This window comes from Crocuta crocuta, unplaced genomic scaffold (genome assembly GCF_008692635.1).
Source record: "Crocuta crocuta isolate KB4526 unplaced genomic scaffold, BGI_CrCroc_1.0 scaffold139, whole genome shotgun sequence".
Classification (NCBI taxonomy): Eukaryota; Metazoa; Chordata; class Mammalia; order Carnivora; family Hyaenidae; genus Crocuta; species Crocuta crocuta.
The window spans coordinates 9,368,187-9,368,506 of NW_027533258.1; the positions used below are offsets into that span (position 1 = coordinate 9,368,187).

Below are 320 nucleotides of genomic sequence, written 5' to 3' on the forward strand. Positions count from 1 at the left end.
GCCAGGTCCCGGGAGGTGCGGGGACACTGGGCTCAGCGCCCTGCCGGCGCTACCGCCGAGTCTCCAGCCGGACGCCGGAACCTCCGCCGTTTCTGTCCTGAGGCCGCAGTCACTCCGCCGAGGCCGGGCCCACAGTAAGCGGCAGCCCCCGAACCTGACCTCCCAGGCCGCCGCCCTCGGCCCTCGCTCTGCGCGGCGTCGCCGCGGCACCGGAGCGGCAAGTGCTTGCCAACGCGCTCGGAGTATCTTCCGTCTGGGCTCCGTATTCCGGGGCCCTCCGAGCGGCAGTCGCGAGGTGGCTGGCGCAGCTCCCACAGGCC

The 320-nt window shown here is 74.1% G+C and overlaps 1 protein-coding gene across 1 annotated transcript in view; it reads left to right on the plus strand.

The window, feature by feature from the left end:
- KRABD2 (KRAB domain containing 2) overlaps positions 1–320 on the plus strand; it is a 6,187-nt gene that overhangs the window by 222 nt on the left and 5,645 nt on the right. The window contains exon 2 of the mRNA XM_077746730.1: positions 6–217. Within this exon, the coding sequence (XP_077602856.1) occupies positions 6–217 (212 nt within the window). The remainder of the gene's footprint in view (positions 1–5; positions 218–320) is intronic.